This window comes from Papio anubis, chromosome 2 (assembly GCF_008728515.1).
Source record: "Papio anubis isolate 15944 chromosome 2, Panubis1.0, whole genome shotgun sequence".
Taxonomy (NCBI): Eukaryota; Metazoa; Chordata; class Mammalia; order Primates; family Cercopithecidae; genus Papio; species Papio anubis.
In genome coordinates, this window is record NC_044977.1 from 60,203,381 (window position 1) to 60,226,166 (window position 22,786).

General features: G+C 41.0%; 1 protein-coding gene across 13 annotated transcripts in view; it reads right to left on the reverse strand.

The window, feature by feature from the left end:
- ITPR1 (inositol 1,4,5-trisphosphate receptor type 1) overlaps positions 1 to 22,786 on the reverse strand; it is a 354,333-nt gene that overhangs the window by 141,933 nt on the left and 189,614 nt on the right. For all 13 annotated transcript variants that reach the window (XM_009200308.3, XM_009200306.3, XM_009200305.3 and 10 more), the window contains 7 exons: positions 19,564 to 19,689; positions 16,861 to 17,061; positions 14,151 to 14,402; positions 10,619 to 10,744; positions 7,952 to 8,080; positions 4,926 to 5,046; positions 1,568 to 1,752 (listed from right to left, as the gene is read on the reverse strand). In XM_009200308.3, the coding sequence (XP_009198572.2) occupies positions 1,568 to 1,752; positions 4,926 to 5,046; positions 7,952 to 8,080; positions 10,619 to 10,744; positions 14,151 to 14,402; positions 16,861 to 17,061; positions 19,564 to 19,689 (1,140 nt within the window). The remainder of the gene's footprint in view (positions 1 to 1,567; positions 1,753 to 4,925; positions 5,047 to 7,951; positions 8,081 to 10,618; positions 10,745 to 14,150; positions 14,403 to 16,860; positions 17,062 to 19,563; positions 19,690 to 22,786) is intronic.

Genomic DNA, 22,786 nt, shown 5'->3' on the forward strand with positions numbered 1-22,786 from the left:
GAGACAAATAACATCATTTCTGGTTTTGGTGACCATTGTATTCCCAGAGCCTAGCATGGAGCTGATGAATGATTTAATGAATTCATCTGTCTTCAGGTAGGTTGTGTAACCATACAGAGACTCAGGAACTGTTACAGTCAGTAGTAAACAACAGTAATAAGAGTAATAATAATAACAGCAGCCCTCAACTGAGTGCTCACTACATGCTCTATGTATTTTATGTGCACTGTATTTTCCTAAGATGGCTATACCACAATATATCCTGTCTTGCACATTCTTCTTACAATATGACACTGACATCCCTCTCACTGAATGATGGCCTAGATTCCCTCCCCCTGAACTTGAGTGAACCTCTGAGACCACCTTGACCAACAGAGTACAGTAAAACTGACGCTATGTGACTTCTGAAGCTAGGTCATAACAACAATAAAGTTTTCACTTGTCTCTCTCCATACACACTCATCTTGGGACCTAGCTGCCATGGTGTGAGGAAGCCCAAGCTACATGGAGATGTTTCAGTCAACAACTCCAGCTGACGTCCCACCTGACAACTACCAACTGCCAAACATGCGAGTGAGCAAGGTGTCAAGATGAGTCCAACCACAGTCACCATCTGACTACAACCCCATGAAAAACTCTAAGCAAGAAATAGCTCACTGAGCCCTTCTGAGTCAACCTCCAGAAGAGCAAAAGAGAATAAAGTAAGTGTTGTGATTTGCTGCACAAAATACAGGTAACTGGGACATACTATCAACTCTCTTTAATACTCACACCAACCCCATGAGGCAGGTGTCACTGTTTTACAGACTAGGAATCTGAAGGACCGAGAAGTCAAGTAACTTGCCCAAGAATACACCATTTCTAGGGGGCAGAGCCAGGATTTAAATTTAACCCAGGCACTAGCCTGAGACTACACTTTTAAACACTGCTTGCGGGCTCATTCAAAGGATCTGTGATTCTCAAACTGTGGTCTATGTACTACCTATGAGAGCATCATCTGAGGTGCTTGTATAAAAAAGATGTTAACATTAAGTGTTTAACATCTAATACTCTCTACTCTCCCCTTTAATAAAAGAAGAGCAGATGTCTTGGTAGATACTAAGAAAAAAGGTCTATAATCTAGCTGCAAGTAATACTTTTGTTTTTATCTGCCTCATTCTGATGTAAAATTCTTCTCTCAGGCATCACCACCCTTGTTCACCTGCTGATTCAAGAGGCTAAATAATCCCAGAGTGATGGAAAAAATGGAACATTTATGCTCTTATTCTAAACATCCTCTGTGATACTTCAATATTTCCTTCTAATAAGAGCAGAGTCCCAATTTTTCACCAAGAAATCTGCAAATCTAGGAGTAACCTTTAAAAACCATCACTTTTTCAGGAACTTTTCTATTTCTAAGTGACTTCCCACTCCTGGCCCTACATACACAACATTTGACTATTGGTTCACCACGCTGACATCTTCCTACGGCCCAGTTTAGATGCTCTCTGGCTCAAGAACACACTGCTGTGTGTGGCAGTCACCTGAGGCCAGGCTAAGCATCATTTCTCTCAACACCAGGCATTACCTGCAATCTCTCAATGATATTCCGGTAGTCTCTGGAAGCTGCCAGAACAGAGTCCCTGCGTGCGGCATTGCGGGCCGAGAGCCGCCAGTTCATGGCTGTTTTCTGCACAATGTTGTGGGACTTGAGAAAGAGGTTGTTGACTTGGCTGTCCAGGTCCACGGGAATGGCAATAGCCCGGCTCTTGGCTGTACAGGAGAAAGATGAGTCGTGAGCCTACAATTTTTATGGGGGACACCCTACAGATGGACGTAATGCCCTATTCACCATTGGGCAGGTTTTTCACACCCAGAATGGGCCAGCTTGCCTAGTATTGAGCTTAAAGACTGAGGAGCTCAAGTCAACTTTACCATCTTTTAGGTCAGGGTTTCCCAGTGTGAATTCTGGGGGTCAGCAGTTCTGAGGAATGTTAAAACACTCTCAGGTCATAAGGCTAGGGCATGTCAGCGTTAAAGTTCAATGGGTTTCCTCAATGAATGGCTTCTTAGGGTCACTGAGGTGTTTGTGTATTTTAAGAATAATCAAGGCAGGGAACTCGTTTGGCCAATGAATCATTTGCTATTTTTCAGGTTTGTTCAACAATCTACAAAAATGCTGGGTTATCCCAAACATAATCCTAAAGGTAGCATTCACAATGGCATACACTCCTTTTTCTGGATAGGTGCTTCTCTCTTCCTCTTAAAAAAGGAGAACTCCAGTCTAAGCATGAGACAAACATCAGTCAAACCCATGATGGGAGATACTCTATAGGACTTCTGACCAGTACTTGTCAAGACTGTCAAAGTCATAAAAAATAAGGAAAGGCTGAGAAATGGTCACAGACCCGAAGAGACTGGGGAAACATGACAACCAAATGCAAGGTAGTGCCTGGACCAAATCCTGGAACAGAAAAAGGGTGTGACAAGGGACAGCAGTGGGAAAAGTGGTGAAATTTGAATCGAGTGTGGAGTTGAGGTAATAGCACCGTATCAGAGTCAGTTTCCTAGCCTTGACAAAGGTGCCCTGCTAACATAAGATGCTGACAATGGGTGACAAAGAGTGAGGGGTCTGTGGGAATTCTCTGTATTACCCTTGCTACAGTCCCATAAACCTAAAATTATTCCAAAATAAAAGATTTTGAAAAGGAAGATAATTAAGAGTAATAATCTTTTTTTTCCATACGGGAAAATGTCCAAAAAAGAACTATTTCCTGTCTTCAATGCTTCAAAACACTAGAAGCAAAGAAAGTACTCTAGTATCTAATTGTAAAAACAACGCCAACATCCTGAAAGAGGAATCTGAGAAGCAATTACTTAAATCCCATTTAAAACACACACACACACACACACAATTTAGGGGAAAAAAAAAACTATAAGCCAGCCAACAACTTTCTAACAGTCTAATACAGAAAGTGGGAAATTTGGAAAAATACAAATAATAAAAAATTAAAAAGCAAGATGTACAGGGTACACTCATCACAGCTAGAAACTCTGCGCCTTGGATACTCATAAGCCAAACAACTAACACAGTGGACTCTGGGTGTGGTATCAGTCATGAGGAAGCAATCCCCAAAAGACAGAGTGGGGACTCTGGGTAGTGCTGTTTTCATGTCTTACCATTTCATAGACATCAACCCTCCTTGTCTTTTTTCTTATCACCGCCAAGACAAATGGAAAGATTTCCCCTCTCTAATGAGCACTGAGCTGCTAGTCAAGTCAGCCACTTGCTAAAATATTAAACAAAAACTAACCTCTGACAAGGACTTTCTCTCACATTTCCTTTGGCCTCAACAAGCAGATCTTTTTTTTTTTCCCCCCCAACTTTTATCTTAGAATCAGGGGGTACACATGCAGGTTTGTTGCAAAGGTGTATTGCTTAATGCTGATTGAACCCTTCACCCAGATAGAACAGAGTACCCAACAGGTGGTTTTGTTTTTTTGAGACAGAGCCGTGCTCTTGTTGCCCAGGCTGGAGTGCCACTGGTGGTGTGATCTCAGCTCACCACAACCTCTGCCTCCCAGGTTCAAGCAATTCTCCTGCCTCAGCCTCCTGAGTAACTGGGATTACAGGCATGCGCCACCATGCCAGGCTAATTTTGTATTTTTAGTAGAGACGGGGTTTCTCCATGTTGGTCAGGCTGGTCTTGAACTCCCAACCTCAGGTGATCCGCCCGTCTCAGTCTCCCAAAGTGCTGGGATTACAGGTGTAAGCCACCGCGCCCAGCACCCAACAGGTAGTTTTCCAGCCCTTTTCCCCTTTCCCCCTCTAGTATTCCCCCATCTTTACATCCATGTGGACCCAATATTTACCTCCCACTTTTAAGTGAGAATGTGTGGTATTTGGCTTTCTACTTCCACGTTAGTTCACCAAGTACATTCTTTATGATAGATAATCGTGTATGGAAAAAGTATAGGATTATCTGGGAATTCCCTTGCAGGGCCCTGTTTCTAAGATATAACCCAATGAACCTGTCATGTATATATTTTCCAAAACCTAATTTATGACTGCAAAATACTGCCACACCAATAATAAAAAGACATCAACACCCACCATATGAGAGTAAAAGAACTGGGCCAGAGACTACTGAAATTAGGCAACAGGTCCTAATATAGATTATACATATCTCCCAAGGTATATCCAAACTGACTTGATATCTTACCTACACAATTGACACTTGCTGGACAGCCACTAAATAGTACTAAGAACTACACCTGTTTTGCTCTTCTTGTTACCTGCCTGGAGGACTCTCTTCTTAACTTCAGGCAAGAAGCTTACCTCTTTGCACAGCATTAATAGGGGGTGGGGAATGGGTCAAGTCATGGAATCCGATAAAGTCAGGATGAAGGAAAAAGAAATTTTCCCAACTTCCTTTCAAAGGCTGCCTATGAGAGGTGGTACAGGAGGGGAGTCACAGAGGAAATGGAGAATCATTTCTCCTCAAGGGGAAGAAGGGAGCAGTGCACCATTTCTGAGAAAGGGTGTTCCTTAGGATGTGACAGGTGCTTTCCAGGAAAAAGTTTCCACATGGTCAAGTACATTTGCTGGATTAAACAAATTAGTTTCTTGAATGAGGGACTTCCCAGGGCCTTGAATAAGTTGTGTGTATTGTGACTTGCCAAGAATTGCCTAACAACCACGGAAGCTTGTTCTTCGAGGCCTATCTGACTTAGGACTCACTGGCTCTTCCTTTGGGAAATGCTGGCTTGGTAGATAAAAAAAAGAAGCCCAGCAATCAAGAAGACCTTGGTTCCAGGTCTGACTCTGAAACTTCCTGTCTGTGTAACTTTAGAAGAGTTGTAATGAGTGCTCAATAAATGGCAGCCTTACCACTGTCAGACAATTCATTTTCATCATGTATATCCAAACTGACTTGGTATCTTACCTACATCAGACAGCACCCGAATACAGCTCTCCACGGAGGCTTTTTGGCTTGGCATTAACCAGTTGCAGTGGTAAACTCTGAACACTCCTTGCAGCAGTTGCACAAAGACAGGCTGGCGAGTCTGCAAGAAGCCGAAAGAGGCAATGTGAATAACAGACTTTTATTTATAGACTACTGATGATCTGATCAGAGATAGACATTGTCTTGAACCACGAGACCCCAGACCCGAGATAGACATTGTTGTTAATGGACCCTGAGGCAAGTGAGAGAGGAGATGCCTGCATAAGAGCTAAATTCCAGAAGTTACCTAGCCAAGGGAGAGCAATTCAGAAGCATTTTAGGGCAATGCATTAACTTGATGCTATTTTAACTAAGTTTGAGCACAAGGAGGAGCAATGGATCCACAATTCAAAGACTGGTATTCTTATCCAGTTACCAAGCAGCTGCATGACTTTAAGCAAAATTACTTCACCTCTCTGAGCTCCAGTTTCATCCAATGTATAAAATAAGTGGATTGAGGCAAATGGACCCCAAAGTTCCTTCCAGACATTATATCTATTGAGTAGAATCCATATTTTAAATCGGCAAAAACAAACTGATAAGTGAATCTCACCTAGAATGCTACTTCTTTATTTCTGGCAAGGTCTTCAACGACATAAAGAGAATTCAGATGGTTACTCTTTATAAATATTCATTTATTATGATGAGTATTCAGAAGTTACATGAGAAGATTTATTCCTTTCCACAAAGGTATAAATTTGTACTCATTTTAAAGTAAGAGTACTCAAACATCCACTGAATCAATTTGACACTGACTTTCTGAGTACATGAAAAAATTATAGTTTTGGTCTCCATTCAAAGGGTAGCTTTGGACCAGCAAGGCAAAGATAGATAGCCGCGTATGCTGCACTATTCAACTGGTCTTTCATTTGAGAGGAGACAACTTGCATAGCCCCTCTAAAAACAGTGGAAGTTAATATAGTAAAGAAAAAAGTATTGAAAACCCCAAAAGAGATCTCTGAGATGAAAGAAAACAAAGTGTCAGGGGAAAAAGGAAGTCTATTATAAGAAAATAAAATAGATTAATTAAAAATTCAGAACCTCCCTGATAAACATGGTTCAGATAACTTTCATTTATTAAGGGCAAACTATGTGTGAGACATTTCACGTATGATCTCGTTCAGGCCCCAGTGAACAATTTGGTGACTTGGAATTACCTTCCCGTCACACATGAAAAACAAAGACCCAGCAAAAATAAAAGAAATTATCCAAAAGAAAAGAGAAGTGATGGCAAAGCAGGAAGTGAACTGCAAGGGTCTCTCTGATGGCAAACCTCCATGTTCTTTCCATGAAGTTCACCTGGGAGCCAGAATCTCATTGCCTTCTTTCTGTCCTACTCCCTGCAGCCACCTAAGATAGTAAGCTGTGTTCCTAATAGAGGACAGGAGCAGAGGGAGCCTGGCAAACTGGCCGGGGGAACCTAGAATTTAGTCCAAGCTTTGTGGCTGCTCGTTAGCTCTGAAGCTAACTCAAAGGGCCCAATGAGAATGGTCGTTTACCCCAAGCACTTCCTACATGCCAAGCTCTGTGCTAAGCACTTTATACATATCTCATTTAGCCTTCACCATCACCCTGTGAAGTAAGCAGTGGCATTATTACCTGCCCTATTAGCCAGTAAGTGCTGGATTTGGGATGGGAACCCAGTAACCCAGCTCAAAGAAAGAAGTATCCCTAGACTAAAATAACTCCACTGAACGCTATTCCTGGAACACCTGCTCTGCTCCTATTTGACACCTCGGTGTACAAAAGATGATTAAATGGGTAAGAGTAGCTGCCTACTAACTATCCAAATGCAATGGGCAATCAGGTGGGATATGGTTTGACTGTGTCCCTACCCAAATTTCATCTTGAATTGTAGCTCCTACAATTTCCAAATGTTGTGGGAGGGACCTGGTGGGAGGTAACTGAATCATGGGGTGGGTCTTTCCCATGCTGTTCTCGTGATAGTGAATGAGTCTTGCAAGATCTGATGGTTTTATAAAGCGGAGTTTCCCTGCACAAGTTCTCTTCTCTAGTCTGCTGCCATGTGGGACATACCCTTCACCGTCTACCATGACTGTGAGGCCTCCCCAGCCACATGGAACTGTGAGTCCACTAAACCTCTTTCTTTTGTAAATTGCCTAGTCTTGGGTATGTCTTTATCAGCAGTGTGAAAATGGACTAATATAGGTGACATCAGCTCACTCAACCTCTTGGAAGAGCAAAAGGACATGATGGCTCATCATCTGCTTTTTTCCTAAAATCCTCCCCTTTCTTCATTCCTGAGGTCCCACAGACTCCCAAATCGCACCCTGCCTGCATGAAAACTCCTGACCTTCCTCTGCCTCTTTCACATCCCATCATCCATTATTTGTGTCCTCTCCAGGTCCCTTTTCATTTACCACTTCATTTTCCTAGCTAAGGCTTCAACCAGTACATGTTTATCTCTGATCTCTACCGCTCTCCTGAGTCTCATTTATTCATTTGTTCAATAAATTAGCAACTTGTTGCCAGTCACAATGCCAGGTACAAGGGATAGACTAGTATATGAGATGATCATGCACATAAGGCATAACTTTGTCCTCATGTAGCTTATAGTCTAACAGAAATAGCACAGGCTACCATTTATTAAGCACCTACTCTGTGTCAGGCACTGTGCTAGATGTTTTGTAAACGTTATCTCTAGAATTGGAGGGCAGGGAAGGAGAAGACTGAAGGACCAAAATAAAAAAAAAAGCAGAAAAGATTTTAAGGAGATTGTTGATTTTAAAATCAACAATTAACAGAACCATCCAGTATAAGAAAATATCCCCAGGTACTTCTTTAGCCAAGAAATCCCATCAAAGCTACCTTCCACCAAGAGAAATGTATCTTTTATTAATGCTTTGCAGACCAGTTCATTTACAGTTGCTCACCCCCAAATTCACATCTTGCCCAACTGCCAAAGGTGTATCATGAACATTCTGCTTGACGTTGGTATTTATTACCTGCAAAGTCGTACTCTGGTCTGAGAAGGGAGAGCTGAAGAAAGTAGTAACAATACTCATGACGATTTCGGTGACGTACTTCTCCAAAATGGAGTCTGCATGTTTCCTGTCACTAGTGTTGTTACAGGCCTGGAAGACAAGTGGGTATGTTAAGCATGACACCAAAACCTACATCAAACATTAAGAAATCTGCGACTCCCTCCTGTGGGTTACTTTTAACAAATGAAACGTAAAGGCCTGCTGGCCAATATTTCTCCCCTTAAGGAATCACAATAATAAAATATAAATCATGAAAAAAAGAAAAGCAGATCAACTCAGACAACATGAAGCAAAATCACAAACATTAAAATGGGTATGAGACCAACAAGGCCACCACTTGCAACTTCCTACGTGTGTCTGGAAAATCCAAAACCCTGAAGGGCAGTAAGAAGCACAGTCACTACAGGTGTCTTAAATTTCCCGTAAAAGAAAACTGCTCTCCTGAGTAATCCATTCCTCTGGCCTAGACCATAGTTTCCTTATCCAAATAATCAAGACAGTCAAATACGTTACTGAGGTCCTATGGACCTGACCGTCTCCAATCCTTTTTTTTTTTTTTTTATTTTTTTTTGAGACAGAGTCTCACTCTGTCACCCAGGATGGAGTACAGTGGCGTGATCTTGGCTCACTGCAGCCTTCATTTCCCAGGTTCAAGCGATTCTCGTGCCTCAGCCTCCCAAGTAGCTGGGATTAGAGGTGCCCGCCACCATGCTCAGCTAATTTTTGTGGTTTTTTTTAGTAGACATAGGGTTTCACCACGTTGGCCAGGCTAGTCTCGAACTCCTGGACTCAAGGGATCTGCCCACCTAGGCCTCCCAAAGTACTGGGATTACAGGTGTGAGCCACCACGCCTGGCCTAACCATGCTCCAATCCTACAACAATCTTCCATTCAATTAAAATCTTACCAATACACAACATTGTTCAAAATAGCAAGCCATATTTCAGAATAGCTGACTATACATGTTTTGGGGTGAGGAGACACCTTCAGTTTCACCCATACTCTACTTAAGTCTGCCGCCTAGAATAAGATTTGCCATGGAGACGGTTAGCACATTTTTTTAAAAATCAAGTTTTATAATTTAAGATATAAAATTGCTTATACTGAAAAGAATGAAGGACATAAAAATCAAGTGTTCTTAAGAGACTCTCACGTTCTGACCTTAAAACTAGACAGTCTGAGAACATATTCAAAGAATGAAATTAATAACTGATTTTACAGCATTTCCAAGTAATTTAATGCAAGGATCGGCAAAATAAGGGCCAGTAATTATCTTTATAAAGTTTTATTGGAACACAGCCAAACCTGCTTGCCATGACTACTTTCACGCTAGAAGGGCAGAACTGAGTAGTCATGAAAGAGATGAATGGCCCACAAAGCTGAACATATTTACTATCTGGTCCTTTACAGAAAATTTCAGAGCACTGGTTTAAAGAAATAAAGGAGGCCTGCCATTCCAAGCCAAAATCCCTAGGCTAATGGGATTAAAAAACTAGGAGGAGTTTGAGATTTTGTAAAAAACATGTCTGTGAAACCAACACCTGACCAAATATTACTAAATAGGGTTCTCATCCAGAAGGAAAATAAGTTCTTACAGGCTCCTTGTCTCATACTAGCAATCATACAGTCAAGCAGAAAATACCACATTCTAGGATTCTATAATGCACCTTAACATCACAATGTTTCTGAAATTGGGATGTATCTGACAATTGTCTTCTAAATAATCTTTTAATCTACCCCACTCCCCCAAATCCACCATCACAAAACTCATATTCAATCTGTGGTATGCTTTGCTATGTGGCAGTCTTGTGGCTTTAGCATGAATATTAAGCTCAATCCAAACCAAATCAAGTATCTTGAAGGCCACTCTTGAGGCTGAGCCAGGAAAGCAATAAATGGAAGGTGAAGAGTTTTGCAGAATCCTCAAGACCAGATTGCAGGAGACAAATGCTCAAGCTCAGGGAAGTGCCCTTCAAGCACAGACATATTACCAAGGAAGATAAATCCTTAGAAATTAAATTTTAATATGCCCAGGTTATCATTCACCAACCAATCCACAGGGGTGACATGAAAACCAGAAATAACCTCTCTTCCCTGAAGCTTGACAAATAACATCCATTCGTGGCTAAGAGCAAAAGGTAGGAAGAATGGCCAGGTGTGGTGGCTCACGCTTGTAATCCCAGCACTTTGGGAGGATGAGGTGGGCAGATCATTTGAGGTCAGGAGTTCGAGACCAGCCTGGCCAACATGGTAAAACCCTGTTTCTACTAAAAACACAAAAATTAGCCAGGCATGGTGGCAGGTGCTTGTAATCCCAGCTACTCGGGAGGCTGAGGCAGGAGAATTGCTTGAGCCCAGGAGGCAGAGGTTGCAGTGAACTGAGATTGTGCCACTGCACTCCATCCTAGGTGACAGAGCAAGACTCCATCTCAAAGGGGAAAAAAAAAAGGAAGAAATGAGACATGAGAAAAGAGTCACAAGTGCCTCTTCATGCCACGAATTAGAGTAGAAATGATGCAGCTGTTTTCTTCATGTGGGCATGAAGATGTTACACACACATACACATACACACACACACACACACCTCTCTCACTCTCCAACTCTGCCTCCTTAGTTCCAAAAGCCTTACCCTGCAGATGTCTACAAGGAAATTCTCAAACAATTTCCACATGTGATTGCTGGTGTAAATCTCCTTCATTTCCACCTCTGTGTCCACATAGCAGTGATTCAGGAAGTTAATGTATGCAATTTTAACCTGCAAGATAGAAAGAAGCTTTTCTGAAAAACCATCTTGGTGTGTATGGAACGTGATTAGCTGCTTCAACTTCACAGCAAGAAGGACAGAACAAAATGGGCATCCCATTCCCCACTGCCAAGTCTTACTTCTATGATTTTCTGACATTTGAAATTCACAATTATAAAATCCAAAACCATAAAGCTTTTGGAAGAGAATATGTTCATGACCTCAAGGGAAAGTATGAGGTAAAACCTCTGACCATAGAAGAGGGACAAGTTTGATTACCTGAAATTAAGAATTTCCATTCATAAAAAGGCACCACTGGAGAGTTAAATGGGCACAAGTTGGGAGAAGATACATGCAAGGCATGTTCCAATGAAGAACGCCCCTAGATCTGTGCTTATAAGACAGACATCCCCAGAGAAAAGGGAGGCAAAAAAACTGGATCAGATATTTCTTAAAGGAATATCAAACATCAAACACACACACACACACACACACACACACACACACACACACACACGGCAAGAGGCTCAACTTCAATTAGGAATCAAGGACATAGACATTAAAATCACTATGGTTAATGAAAACATGTGTCTATACAAAATCCTGTACACAAGTGTGCATAGCAACATTATTCACAATAGTCAAAAAGTGGAAACAATCCAAATCCCCATCAACTGACTGATGGACACACAAAATGTGATATACGTACAGAATAGAAAATTACTCCGCAACATAAAGGAATGAAGTGCTGATACATGCTACGACTTGCGTGAGCCTTGAGAAAAATCATGTAGGTGAAAAAATCCAGTCGTAAAAGACCACATGTTGCAGGATTCCATGAAATGTCTCAAATAGGCAAATCCATATATTCAGAAAGATGAGCAGTTGCCTAGGATTGGGGGGTTGGCAGGAAATGGGAAGTGACTGCTAATGGGCATGGGGTTTCTTTTTGGGATGATGAAAATATTCTGTAACTATATTGTGACGGTGATTGCACAACTCTGTGAATATATTAAAAACCACTCAGTTGCACACTTTAAACAAGTGAATCATATCTGCAAATATCTCCATGAAGCTTCTAAAAATCAAGCTAGTATGCAATACTATTATACAACCATCAAATTGAAAAAAAAAATAATAAAGGATCTGATGATAGCAAATGTTAGCAGGGTTGGGAGGAGGAATGGTAACGGGAGCAACTATGCTGAAAACAACTGGACTGTGTTACATCAAATTGAAGAAATGCACCGCCTATGATCCAGCACTTCCACTTCTGACTATCCACACACCCTGGACAGAAGAGTACACGTGTGGGCCAGGATGTATGCCTGATCCTAACAGCCAAAAGCTGGAAACAACTAAAACGAGCATCGGTAGAAGAACGGAAAATCCTATCATGGTGCCATGATAGAAAGGAATGCTTCAAAGCAAAGGAAATGGACACGGCTACATGTCAGGGTGGATCAACCTTAACAACACAGAGCTGAACTTAAAAAGGCATGGAATGATACACAGAAGAAGTCCAAAACCTCACAAAACTAAACTATATTGTTGAGGGATGTATACAGAAAAGCAACTGCAGGATTACATAAAAGTCAGCTTGTGGTTATCCTCAGGAGACAGCCCTTGGGGGAGGTGAGGACAGGAAAGGGGAATAGGGGAGGTTTTTGCATATTTCTTGACCTGGGTGGCAATCACAAAGCTGTTCTCTTTATAATCGTTCTATTGTTCTTTAGTATACAATTGAGATTTATGTACTTTTTTTGCATTTCTATTGTATTTCAAACAAAAAAGGGTAAAAAACAAACTAATGCTTGTTATAACACTATGCTTCTCTCATCCCTAATGCTAGTTATAACTCTACCTTCTTTATCCGTAACAAGAGAAATGTAAATTAAAACTATGTTGAAATGACCATTTTCACCTGCCAGATACATGAGAATCCAAAGGTTTGATAATATACTGTGGCCAAGACTGTGAAAAAAATGCAATCTCATTGCTTTCTTATTACAGCGATTATTCATTACTATCTCATTATATCATAAATTAGTTAAACACTTACAAAGGGCCATGATGGTACGTCCATACAATGGAATTTTATGCAACTGTAAAAACAATCTGGCATCTCTTTATGAACTGATATGAAAAGAAGTTACAGTGTTAAGGTACAGAATTGTATACCTAAAGTATCATCTTTTGAATTTAAAAAAACGGGGGGGGAGTAAATAAAGTATATATAATGTATGTGTTTATGTGCAAATACACAAGAACATAATAAATTATTTTCTGTACGGTGGGTGGGAAAACAGATTATAAGACTTCATGGTTTACTCCTTTACAGTCTTTGATTTTTGAACTTTTCAAAGAGTATGGTCAGGTACTGAATAACGACATTTTGGTCAATGATGGGTCTCATACACAACAGGGACCCATAAGATTATAATACCCAATTTTTACTGGAGCTTTTCAATGTTTAGATACACAAATACAATTGTGTTATAATTGCCTTCAGTACTGAGACAGTCACATGTTGTGCATGTTTGTAGCCTGGGAGCAAGAGGCCGGACCATAGAGCCGGGGTGTGTAGCAGGCTGTGCCATCTAGGTTTGCGTAAGTGCGCTGTTTGATGTTTGCACAATGAGGAAATCAACTAAGAATGCATTTCTCAAAACATATCCCCACCACTAAGCGACACATGACTGTTACTAGCTTTCCAAAAAAACCTAAAAGCAATATATATATGTCATATATATTTAATGTAATATAAATGTGTACTACAAACTAACATTACACATTGCAAAACATACAATATATACTTTACAATATACTTTATATATCATAAAATATATACTTTATAAATCATAAAATATATACTTTACAATCCATTTCATTATTAATCAATATAATCTATGAGTAGGAAAAAAGGAAGGCTGGAAGGATTAACTTGAAAACTTAGGGATTCATTATTATTATTTTTTAATTGATTCTCTGTAGTTCCTAAATTTTTATAATGGCCATTATTTCTGTAGTAAGGGATTCTGTTTTAAAGAATTAACTTACTAAGTCTTACAATCATATGATCTGGATCTCAACCTACTTTTCGTCACATTTTTGAGAAGTTCATTCAGGTCACATCCCCTTTGCTCAACAGGCTAAATTAGATACACAGAGCTGAAGCTTTTTTCCCCACTCTTCTTAAAGATACAGAAGGAATGACTAACTTCTCCCGTGTTCCTTTCATGTAAAATCAATGCTTGAGAACATGTTTTAGGGAACCGAAATCCCACTACAAAATGAGCTGCAGCTTTCAGAACCGTCAGGGCTCCCCCAGGCCAGCCACCACTATGTCTCCCAGTGAGCCACAACAGCAGGCACCACATAGGGACGAGAAGGGCACAGCCAGGCTGGGCTCGCTCACCTCAGGGATGCAGTCCTCATGGGTCACCACGCGAACGATGTCATCCAGCGGGAGCAGGGAGTTGCACTTGATCTCTGTGTAGACGTTCTTACCCTCCGTGCACACAGCCAGAAGCTCGACCAAGTGGATGTGGTACATGAGAGGGCTGTTCTCATCCATCCGATCCCGCTCTGACCGCATCATCTGGATCAGAGTCTGGAAAGAGGCTCTGTCGTTGTAGAACACGAGGACATCCTCTCCTGAATTGACCAGCTACATAAAGAACAGGGTGGGTTTAGATTACAAGCTTGCAGGGGTGGGGCAGCATGAAAAAATTCTATCCACAGAGCAAGAGAGAGGTTCTGTTAGCATTTATTTTCCCAAATCAGTCTTACCTATTTTGACTTCATTCATTTATATAACTGAACAACTAGAAATCTTCGGCATCATAATTTTAGTCCACAGATACAGAAATACCACACAGGCCCTAAAAAGCTATTAGGGGGAGAGAAAGTCTGCATACCAGCATTAATGTATCAAGTGGAAATAGAGATTGCAAGCTTGCACTTGTATTTCCAAAACTACCAATTAAGCTATGATATTTCTTTTTAAATGTTTCCATCTTATTATCATTATTTTTTTTCGAGATGGAGTTTCACTCTTGTTGCCCAGGCTGGAGTGCAATGGCGTGATCTCGGCTCACTGCAACCTCTGCCTCTCGGGTTGGTTCAAGCAATTCTCCTGCTTCAGCCTCCTGAGTAGCTGGGATTACAGGGATGCACCACCACGTCTGGCTAATTTTGTATTTTCAGTAGAGATGGGGTTTCTCCATGTTGGCTAGGCTGGTCTCGAACTCTCAACCTCACGTGATTCACCCGCCTAGGCCTCCCAAAGTGCTGGGATTATAGGTATGAGCCAGTGTGCCCTGCCTCCATCTTATTTTTATGCTTTACAATGTATCCCCTTTAAAATTCTTTAATCTGCCATCTTATCTCTTCAATCACAAATTACTTTTAATTAAGATATGCCTTCCTCTCCACACTTACTCTTCAAAAAGTTGAGGCATTCTTGTTTATAACTTGTCCCCTAAGATGTGGCTTCTTGCAAATCTATTTAAGAATAAATCAGGTCGGGCGCGGTGGCTCAAGCCTGTAATCCCAGCACTTTGGGAGGCCGCGGCGGGCGGATCACAAGGTCAGGAGATCGAGACCATCCTGGCTAACACGGTGAAACCCCGTCTCTACTAAGAACACAAAAAACTAGCCGGGCGAGGTGGCGGGCGCCTGTAGTCCCAGCTACTCGGGAGGCTGAGGCAGGAGAATGGCGTAAACCCAGGAGGCGGAGCTTGCAGTGAGCCGAGATCGCGCCACTGCACTCCAGCCTGGGCAACAGAGCAAGACTCCGTCTCAAAAAAAAAAAAAAAAAGAATAAATCAATTTCATCAGCAGTACATGAAGTACAAAAAACTGAGAGGGCTGGCACAGAAGTCAAAATAAACACGGTCAATACTTACTAATGACTAACCTTTATGAGCTCTAATTATTAGATGTCAGATATCAAGATAAACTCTTTAGATGAACTTCCTAACCTCACTGTATCTCAGTTTCTTCATCTGTGAAACCGGGACAAATACAATAGCTAACTCACAGTACTATGTATATTAAATAAATTATTATAGACAAATTGCTTAGGATGGTGCCTAGACTATGGCAGGCTTCCAAAAAGTGTTAGGCATTAATGTCATCGTTATCTCATTTATTCCGCATATCAACTCTTTAAAGTGAAATCTGCTGTATCTTCATTTTATAGAAAAGTTCACTGAGGAGTTGAGAGGTCAAGTAACATACCTCATGGCACCCTTCGGTGAAGGGGTTCAGGTGACATTTGTATCCCAGGTTGAGCCGACTCTCTCTTTTTTTTTTTTTTCTAAGAGACAATGCCTCATTCTTTTGCCCAGGCTGGAGTACAGTGGGTGCCATCATAGCTCACTGCAACCTCAAACTCCTGGGCTCAAGGGATCTTCCTCTGTAACTGGGACTACAGGCACATGCCACTACACTCAGCTAATTTTTAAAATTTTTTGTAGAAACAAAGGTCTTACTATGTTGCCCAGGCTGGTCTCGTACTCCTGGTCTCAAGTGATCCTCCTGCCTCAGCCTCCCAAAGAGCTGGGATTACAGGCATGAGCCACCATGCTGGCCCCAACTCTTAATCACACTACCCTCCCTGCCAATGGAACCATATACATAGACAAGATTGTAAATTAAAGTGAATCCGTAATAAACCAAGTAAGACTTTTCCTTGATTGCATAGACCAACTGCTCCTCAAGAAGCATCAGGCAAAATTTTTTCTATCTAATTAATTATGTGAAAAATTTTAAAAAATTCATAATCCACACGAATGGAATGTTCTGGCTCATTGGGTCCTCACTACATTTTATCTCCATTCTCTATAATTCAGTTCCTTATTCCTCTTTCTGTCCCCTGTCAGAAAAATCCAAGCCATCCTTCCTTAGAGCAAACTGGTTGCTATGAAATATCAGATCAGATTCTTGCCTATATCTACAACTTAAGCTCACACAAGGGATGACACACACATATGCACACACAATTACTTTCTGTCCTTCTGTATGGCTCCTGAAGAGGGTGCAAGTTCATACAGATAAGATTAAATAATTGTAAAATTTCTACAGAACACCAGATGGAGGTATATAGAATATATAACAATCACCTCAGCCATAACCATGTCTTGGCATTTTTTAATAAATTTCCCTTCTGCCTTGACAATTGTCTGTAAGAACTTTATATACTGGACGTTCCGACCGTGAGTCTCTATGCAGTGAACGAAGTGCTGAACGACTCTCTCGTTGATCTCACTGCAAAGCTGGAAATTGTTCATGAAGATGTGCTGCATGGTTACTGCCTCCAGGATCTGACACAAGAGTGAGGAAAAGAGCACAGGGACAGGTCAAAAAGCTGATAGAACAGATTAAAAAGTGAGAAAAAGAAGAGTCCACTGAAAACACACACAAGGGAAGCATTTAAACCCATGAAGATAGATTTCTCTCATTCTTGCTTCTGCACTACCTTTTTAGTAAGCTTTTTTCACTGACATACAAATAAACATACAGAAAAATACACAACTCATTAGCATTCAGTTGATAGATTACAAAGGGACCTTGAGCACCCAGATCAAGAAACAAAACAGGTCTCCTTTATGCCTTATCTCACAATTTAACTACTATTTTGACTTGTATAACTAGATTAGTTTTGCCTGTTCTTAAACCTCTTGCACTCTTTTTCACTGATATATAAGTTCCATTGCATGAATATATGACAATATCTTTATTCTATGGTTGAAGGATATTTGGAGTAGGATCCAGTTTTAATAGATAGAAACATTACTAGTATTATAAATACTAGAGTTGCTGTGAACATTCTTACAGATGCCTTCTGGTGTACTTAAATTCATACTTCTGTTGGGTCCAAGAATAGAATTGCTGGGTCACAAAGTATGAGTATGTTTGGCTTTAGAAGATACTGACAGCTTTCAAAAGATGTTAACAACTTACATTCTACATTCCAGCTGTTCCTATCCTCGTCAACACTTAGTATTGTCAGTCTTTTAAATTTTAGTCACAGCTTACTGTGGCTAAACATAACTTAATTTGCATTTCTCTAATGTCTAATCATGTTGAACACTTTGTCACATTTATTGGCCATTTGGATATCCTCTCCAACAGGGTGTCTGTTCCAGTTTTTTGCCTTTACATTCTTATTTATATATTTATTTGAGATAGAGTCTTGCTCTGTCACCCAGGCTGGAGTGCAGTGGTGCAATCTTGGCTCACTGCAACCTCCACCTCCTGAGTTCAAGCTATTTTCCTGCCTCAGCCTCCAAGTAGCTGGAATTACAGGTGCTCACCATCATACCCAGCTAATTTTTGTATTTTTAATAGAGACAAGGTTTCACCATGTTGGCCAGGCTGGTCTCAAACTCCTGACCTCAAGTGATCTGCCTGCCTTGGCCTCCCAAAGTGCTAGGATTATAGGCATGAGCCACCACACCTGGCCTATTTTTAAAAGGTCAACCTTTTCCTTAGTGACTTTTTTGAGTGTGTTATGTATATTCTGGATATGAATTCTTTGTTGAGAACGTGCATTGCAAATGTCTCTTATTCTCTGCCTTGCCTTTGGATGCTCTTAATGGTGTCAGTGGACAAACAGAAGTTCTTAAAAGAAGTCCAATTTATCAATTTTCAAAAATAATTAGTGTTCTTTGCATACCTTGTAAGAAAATTTTGCTTACCACACAGCCATGCATATTACCTTCTAGAAGGTTTATTTTTCGCTTTTTACCCACAGCTATTGAGTTTTACGTTTGGGGTGAGGTGGAGGATTTAATCCTTTTATCTTTTGACTTTTCTTTCTTTTAACATGACACCAAGGGAACACAGGTTGAGTATCTCTTATCCAAAATGCTTGGGAGCACAAGGGTTTCACATTTTGGATTTGGGAATATTTGCATTATAGTCTCCTGGTTGAGCATCCCAAATCCAAACATCTAAAATCTGAAATGCTCCAATGAGTATTTCCTTTGCGCATCACACTGGCACTCAAAAGTTTTGAATTTTGGAGCATTTCAGATTTCAGATTTTCAGATCTGGGATACTCAACCTATATTATCCTACAATTCAGCACTCCTTTTCCTGGAAAGTGTTAGCAGTACTACTGAGTGAGTGTGCGCGTGCACAAAGATGTCCTTTGCAGTACTGTTTACAAAGCTAAAAATCAGACATTGCCTAACTGTCCATTAATATAAGAATGGTTTTTTAAAATTTACAGCCATTCTATGGAATGTCATTTAGCCATCAAAAGAATGAGAAAAATTTATATCTCTCTGATTTGCAAAGGTAGCCATAATGTGTTAAGTGAGAAAAGCAGAACACAAGACAATGTGTAGAGTGCATCATTTTTCTTTACAAAACCTATAATACATTTAATATACTTTCAGAAATATATTTAACAAACTAAGATGTATTATAGATATGTTTGATATGGAGATACTATATATGTATATATAGCCACAGAAAACTTTACGCATGACCTCAGGAAGATGTGGCAGGAGAGAGATTCAGCACCTCTGTATTGCTGAAGTTTGATACGATGAAGGACTTGACTAGGAAAATAAAGATATGTATCTTACTTTATCCATCTCACCTTCCTCCTTTTCCCCTCCCCAACTTCTGCCATTCCATCCCCAAAAGATGAGTATTTATGTCCTCCTGATAAATTATGAAAATGTTCCCCTTTGGAATGAATGTTGCATTATAACAAGCCCCAGAAGCCACAATAGCCAAAGAACAAGCTGTTCCTCCTCCCTCTTCCCTGCCCTCCTCCCTCTACAGATTTGCAGACTGGCCTCAAGTCTTACCCCTGGGTTGAGAAACAGGTTTATGTGTTTATGTAGCAAAGCTTGATTCTGCTGGTTGCCTGCACAGAAATTCTGCAAAAATTCATGAGCCAGCCTCATTATCTCTTGCATCTTGGTATCTTCGGCCTGTGTGGGAGGAGAGAGATGAAAGCACTGATTGCTGGGCCAGGAGACCAGCTTCTCCTATACCCAACACCTCCTGCTAACGTGGGAGTCAGAAGGTGTTTGCTGGGGGCCTGTTGTGGGTAAATATTGAGGGGCTGCACTGCTGACCCTGAAAAGAAGCCAATAACTTGTCTATGCTCACTGATGAAAGTGAAGATCTTATTTGGGTGGGAGGGAGCACTGCAGAGTGAAGGCTAATAGAAGGCATCCACAAGTCCATTATCCAGCAAGGACTGAAACTTCTGAACCCCCTACTTCTAAAGACAGGGACTGGCTGGGCACAGTGGCTCATACCTGTAATCCTACCCCTTTGGATGGATCACTAGAGGGCAGGAGTTTGAGAACAGCCTGGCCAACATAGTGAGACCCCCATCTCTAATAAAAAATAAAAATAATAAAAATTTTAAAAATAAACAAAAACAGGGACTGACAACAGAACAGGGGCTGACTTCCTCACTGATGCTGAGTAGTCATTTTCCCTCTTGGGTTCACCTTTTTAAGTTGTCCAACCTATTAGACATTAACTTTTGCTATCAGCTTACATGGCGAACTGGAAATCTCCTTAGATTATACATTAGAGCAACTGTGCCTGCCATAACTCCTTTATCATCTCAAGTACAATTTTTAACCTCAGACTTAGTTTCCCCATCTGCAAAATGGGGATAATATCCTCCCTGGCATTTCACAGGTTGGATTATCTGATTCATACATTAATAGCATAAACTCAGTATTTGTAGAGTTAAATATTCTATAATAAGCCAATTCTATAAAACCCATGACCATTGTGTCCAATTCTAAACAACCAAACATTTAAGAAAGTAAAAACAGAACAAGAATTTCTAAAATGGAAATCATCCTTCATATTTTTACAGCCCACAATAGTCTTCCTAAGTCTTCACAGCCATCACCTCATTTCAGAGGCAAGAGAGGATAGCAGGTAGGAATGCAGGTCCCCAAACCTGACTACGTTCCTTTTATCCCAGATCTCCAACTTCCTGGCTGTATGACCTGGAGCACATTTCTTAGCCTCTCAGTGTCGCTGTTTACTCATCCATGAAAAGGAGATAACAAAAGTGCACACTTCATATGATTGCTATGAAGATTAAATGAGAAAAGTCACATGAAGTGCTTAGACAGTGATTACTCTGTAAATGTTGGCTACTGGTTCCGGGCTAGACTGAGGTCAGCAAACTTCTTCTTAAAGGGCAAGGCAGCACATACTTTGGGCTTTGTGGGTACAGAGGGAATATCAAGGACATTATATAGGTACCTATGTGACTATTTTAAAATGTAATAACCATTCTTAGCTGACATGCTGTTCAAAACAGGTGGTGGATTAGATTTGGCCCATGCCTGTAGTTTGCTAACCCCTGGTCTAGAAAAATAATTCTGTGATAAAACAGAGCTATGGGAGAAAGGTGAGCTCCCAGCTTTGATAATCAAACCAAAACAGAGGAAAATTTAAAAGGACATTAATAGCAAGTCCCAGGACAACATAATGGGGATTACATTTTTCCCTTATTAACAGGAGGAGTGGTGAACCTTCTAGCTCTAAGAAATCAGAGGGCTTGGGATAGACAGCCACTGCTGGTTGACAGCAGTAACCTTAAACAGTTCCACATGTCTCCAGTCCTCCTGTATAAAAGGAATCTGCTGTGCACAAGCTAAGTGAAGAACCTTTGTGGTGTGAAGTGGATTTTTCCAAGGTAAGCAAGCCCCAAAGACATCAAGTCACAAGAGGTTACCTGTGGAGGATTCCTCCACCATTCTTTGGAAGTCCATGCCCATCCAAAAGTAAATAAAAGTGTGCATGTGCACACACACATATACACACACACACGATATTCTGTCTTTGAGTCACCAATTCCAACCACATCTGGTTACCTGTAGATTAATCCCGCTCTATGAAGGCATGACTCTCATTAGGGAAACTGATGATATTATGAGACAACACTACGGTCAGTAAATGATCCCCTCGCATTCCTTACACAAGAGGAGGTAGATCAGCTTGTTGGTTCTGGTCTAAATGATAGGCAAAGTTTGGATGATATGCACACCTGTATCAACTGCAAATTAGCTATGTTATTATACCTATGACAGGGATTACGCTTGGACTGTATTTGTAGCTATTGAAAGGCCTGACCTGCCCAATTCATATGGTCCCCATGACTGAGGAGGAAGTTCCTTTTGCAAGAAATTTCCTAGGGTGGAAAGCGACAGGCACAGGGAAGGCAGCAGGCCCCAGCTCCACAGTGAAGTGGAGTCAGCTTCACTGTACATAGCTGTGCCATCCATGCAAGTTACTGAACCTCTCCAGCTGCAGCTTTCTCATCGAAAACGGGGCTGAAGATAGCACCACCCATCTCATCCATGTGTCTTGAGGATGGCAAGAGCTAATAATGTGTATAAAGGCCTCCGCATAGCGCCTGGCACCCTGCAAGCACCTAGAAATGAGCCTTCATCAGGTGACTCTTCTCTAGCAAATCAGTCTCTCTAGCAGTTAATAGTCAACTCAAGAGACCCGAGTCTGAGCCCTTTACCTCTAAACACCCCCCAAAGCCTCAGTCTCTTCATCTGTCAAGTGGGCACCACACAAATACCCCAGTGGGTCTTGTAGGCTTCAACAAATGACTTCATAAGCGTCTTGTCAGCCTACATTCACTCAAAGCACTGTCAGCCTGCTCCTGCCTCTGTAAATCAAATACATATCAATGACAAATACTTATGTGAAAAATTAGAGGCAAAGTACAACTTCCAACAACAGAAAAGACCTACATCAAAGCATCACCTGATAAATCCAAATACTTAAGCAGATGTCAGCATCTTAGTGAGGACCTCAAAAGTGGGCACATCCCCTGTTCCCACATGCACTTAATAGCTGGTGTTACTTAAATTGCTTGAGTCACATTGCAAATGAAATTGAAACACACCAACCCGTGGGTAGACAGAGGTCTAAGCTCTGACACAGACCAAGATGTCTCTATCCAATGCGGCTTGGGAGTATGGAGAATAAATGGACTCTCTTTCTTTACAGAATCTTAAAACTGGGGATGAGGAT